Source organism: Octodon degus, unplaced genomic scaffold (genome assembly GCF_000260255.1).
Source record: "Octodon degus isolate 3935 unplaced genomic scaffold, OctDeg1.0 scaffold00255, whole genome shotgun sequence".
NCBI lineage: Eukaryota > Metazoa > Chordata > Mammalia > Rodentia > Octodontidae > Octodon > Octodon degus.
Window position 1 is genome coordinate 208,962 of NW_004524831.1, and position 4,484 is coordinate 213,445.

General features: G+C 38.7%; 1 gene segment (V, D, J or C); it reads right to left on the bottom strand.

The window, feature by feature from the left end:
• Window positions 1-3,484, bottom strand: part of LOC105740977 — a 15,436-nt gene extending 11,952 nt beyond the window's left edge. Inside the window, 2 exon segments of the V gene segment in view lie at window positions 2,899-3,301; window positions 3,407-3,484. Coding sequence covers window positions 2,899-3,301; window positions 3,407-3,452 — 449 coding nt within the window.
• Between the last annotated feature and the right edge of the window lie 1,000 nt (window positions 3,485-4,484).

Genomic DNA, 4,484 nt, shown 5'->3' on the forward strand with positions numbered 1-4,484 from the left:
CACAGACAACAAACACACTGAGAGGGAAATTATAGAAACAATACCTTTTACAATAGCACCGAGGAAAATGAAATACCTTGGAATTAATCTAACTAAAGCAGTCAAAGATCTTTTCAATGAAAATTACAGTACTATGAAAAGAGAGATCATAGAGGATTTCAGAAAATGGAAAGATATTCCATGCTCCTGGATAGAAAGAACCAACACTGAAGGTGGCCATACTCCCAAAATGGCTGTAAAGATTTAATGCAATCCCTACCAGACTACCACCAACTTACCTCACAGAGCTACAGAAATCACTCCTAAAATTTATTTGGAGCTAGAAAAGACCTAGAATAGCAAAGGCCATCCTGGGCAATAAAGACAAGGCAGGAGGCATTACAATTCCTGACTTGACATTATACTACAAGGCTACTGTGATAAAATCAGCATAGTATTGGCAACAAAATAGACCTGAGGATCAAAGGAATACATTAGAAGATGCTATAACCCCTATGAACACACTCAGCTACCTTATCTTTGACCAAGGGGCCAAACATACTCACTGGAAGTAAGATAGACTCTTTAAAAAATGGTGCTGGAAAAACTGGCTCTCTACATGCCGAAAATTAAACTTGACGCAGGTCTATCACCATGCACTAAACTAAAGTCAAAATGAATTAAAGATCTAAACTTATGGCAGAGACACTAAATCTCCTGGAAGACAACGTAGGAGGAACTCTTGAAGACATTGGGGTAGGCAAAGAGTTCATGAACAAAAGTGAAATTGCAGGGAAACAGTTGAAAGAATTAACAACTTGGACCTGCTCTGTCTGGAAATCCCCTTTAAACCAGCTATTCCTCTATAAGGAATTTTCCTGGAGGATCTAAAAACATCATATCATAGGGATATATGTGTGCCGATGTTTATAGCGGCACAATTTGTGATAGCCAAATCTTGGAAACAACCAAGATGCCTATCACCTGAGGAATGGTTGAAAAAGATGTGGAATTTTTACACAATGGAGTATTACTCAGGTATAAAGAATGATAAACTCGAAGTCTTTATATTGAAGTGGATGCAACTTAAACATATACTCATAAGTGAAATAAACCAGACACACATGTGTAAATGTCATATAGTTTCCCTAGTATAAGAACTCAAAAGAAGAAATACAAATAGGAAGGTATAATACAAGTAAAAGGAAAGCAAGAACTCGAGGACTAACTAATTAAGAGAGGGAAAAAAGAAGAGCTAGGAAACATGACAGTGACAAGGCACACAGTTATATGTAGAAGATGGGCAAGGCAATGATCCTGAGAATCTCCAGAGGATTTTTGAATCTAGCAGTTAATTGGAAAGATTCTCACTCTGACTAACTATATATACTGATACCTGTGAACTAAGCAACTGCACTGAAGATGGTAATCTGTAATAGTAGGTTCATGCTTGGAGTGCCTGTTACTCTGGTCCTCCTTATAAGGGCTGCCTGTCATGACATGCCAGTTGCTGCCATGCTATCTCTTGGGTAGATGATTGTTCAAAAAGAAGGGGGTGGTGAATGAAAGCAAGAGACAGGAAAAGGAATATTGTGGGACTGTCCTGCTTCAAGGTTCTATACGGTTAGTTTTTTTGGACTTATGTGTAAACATAAGAAGTATATAATTCTTTGTGCCTATTTTTAAAATATGTTCTAATTTTTAAATGTTTTTTCACCATATTCTGTAGGAACTTAAAGTTCAACATATAAAAACTTGATGAAAAATACCTGTTCCATGTTATGCCTAAGATGTCTGATATTCAGACAGATAGTGAGGTTAAGCTTAACAGCCTAGGTTGCATGGTAATAACAATAGGCTTGTATTATGAAGGATTAACAACCTAAGTTTGCAGACCAAAATGAGAGAAAAAGGAGGGCCACAAGTAAAGCCAACATTTTGGCCCTAGCCTTCCCAGGTCAGTTAAGTCTCAGGACATGTAAGAACTTGTACTGTAAGGTCATGTAACTCATTAGTGTCCCAAATTTTCTGATCAAGGAGATTATGGGGCCAAGGAGGAAAGTGATCAAAGATGTAGAGTGTCCCTAAGGACAGTCACATGGTGAGAAAACATTCTCTCAGGATTTCACAGAGAGCACATTGGCCAAACAATGGCTGTGACTCATCCACATGGCTGACACTGACAAAGGTTCTACAATCTAAGACAAAGGATCTCAGGATAAATCCTGAGGGCATTTCATTGACCTTATCTGACCCAAAAGCTACAACTCCTGTTGCATAGGTCCTGCTTTATCTTGGTCTTAACCATCCAGAAGAAAAGTATGAAAATAAAATATAAAATGTAAAGCCATGCTGTTATGCTGAGCTGTAGGGGACTCAGGTCAACAATTTCTGACATTGCCAGTGATGCGGAAGACCCAATATTATTATGGACTACTGGACTCTTTTAGAATATTTTGCTGAATTAACACACCTATAATGTTCAAATAACAGAACATAGCAGAAAAAGAGAATACAGATGTTTGATCATTTTGTATCTTTGTATTCAAAATGGTTAGGATAGATATATAGTTGCATTCTCTTTATGAATAGGGAGATTTGTTCTAATAGTGTTTGTAAGTAAGATATCATGTCTGCATCTTGTAGAGAAATTAACCACTAGGAAGAATGTATGCAATGTGTTAATTATTGAAACTATCCTACCAATTTGGTTTGAAAAAAAAAGATGTCATGTCTGCATCTTGTCCTCTGTATAACTACTATGAAGACAGCAGTACGCAATGTATTAATTATTGTAACTGTCCTACTAACCTGTTTAGAAACTGTTTCATTGCTATTTTTCCCATTAAAATCAGTAAAAATTTAAAAAGAAAAAAGGAAAATAATAATTTTGAAAAAAAAAATAAAAATTGAACGTACCCTTGGTTCTCATGCTCCACTTGCGCCCCCTGTTGGTCCTGAGCGCCTTTGCTTGGAGGTTTATGTCTGGGATCACACTTATGTCCCCTCACTGTGTCTCTTGCACAGTAGTACATGGCCGTGTCCTCGGTTTTCAGTGAGTTCATTTGTAGATACAGCATATTCTTTGCATTGTCTCTAGAGATGGTGAATCGGCCCTTCACTGAGTCTGGGTAGTCTGTGCTACCACCACTAGGGCTAATCCACCCAAGCCACTCCAGTCCATTTCCTGGAGCCTGGCGGATCCAATACATGTCGTAGTCATGGAAGGTGAATCCAGAGGCTGCACAGGAGAGTCTCAGGGATCCCCCGGGCTTCACCAAGCCTCCCCCAGACTCTACCAGCTGTTCCCCACACCTGACACCTGCAAACACAGAAAAATCCTCATCATTAAACTGTCACACAGGCACACTTTTATTCCATCCATATTTATCTGCACCTTCAGCATCTCTTGTTCAACACCAGTTACCTTTTAAAACAGCGACAAGGAAAACACAGATGACTGTGAGCTTCATTGTGACCCTCCTGTGCTCAGTCGTGATCAGAGAGTGAGGACAACAGGACATCCAGGACTGGGCTTCTCTGCAGACCTGCAGTCAGGGCTGGGCTGGTTTTCATCAGCAGAGGGAGGCCCTATTTGCATGGCCCCCTGCTATATAGACAGCTTTGCTGTGGAAGCCTCAGCTAGAGATGGGTCGAGAGCACAGAAGGGCCTTCTGGGAGATAATTTGTGATACTATAACAATGAATATAAAATTTTTATTATGTGCATGGGTTGTAGTAAATGCTTATTCTCATTAGTTTTCAAATATTTGTTTTTGTATGTAACAGATAGGTTCATTCATTTACTAAGTTGTGCATCTGTGCACCTAGATGTGAGCTCACAGGTAATAAGAACATATACTGTAGGTGGACATGTGTTCCTCACACAGTATTTAACTGCTCCATGACCAATACAAAGACAGAGGTACCAGGCTTAGTGGTGTTTCCTGACCTCTTATTCTAATGAGAAAATACAACATGATTTTCAGCCTTCTAAATATTTCCTAATAAATAGACATGCAATATTATTTAAGTCTGTAGTTTATTCTGATATATCCAATCCTCTTAGCTCTCTCTGGATTACTACTTTGGTACAAAATTATTTATCTTATATATAATAATTTTAATGATGAATAAATTAGATATATTTTAATGGAAATATGGATGTTGGAAAGTGCTACCAGAGTCATTCTCATGGTCATGTAACACAATGGAGAAATACCCACAAAGAACATTGGGAATGGATTGTTTTGAGGTCAGATGTGCACCCTCTCATCTTTCTATCTGAGCCCAGGACACTGAGATCTGGGGGCTGCCAGCAGCAGGAAGAGGAGACAGTACTTTTCTGTTGTCTTTCAGATCAGCTTTACAAATACCAGAAGCACTTAATTTTGTGAACAAGAATGTGAATTTAATTAAATGTGTGACGTCATTCAATCTGAGATGTGAGCATCTCATGAAGCATTTGCATGCAGGATGATCTCCTTTATATAGAGGTGTGAGGG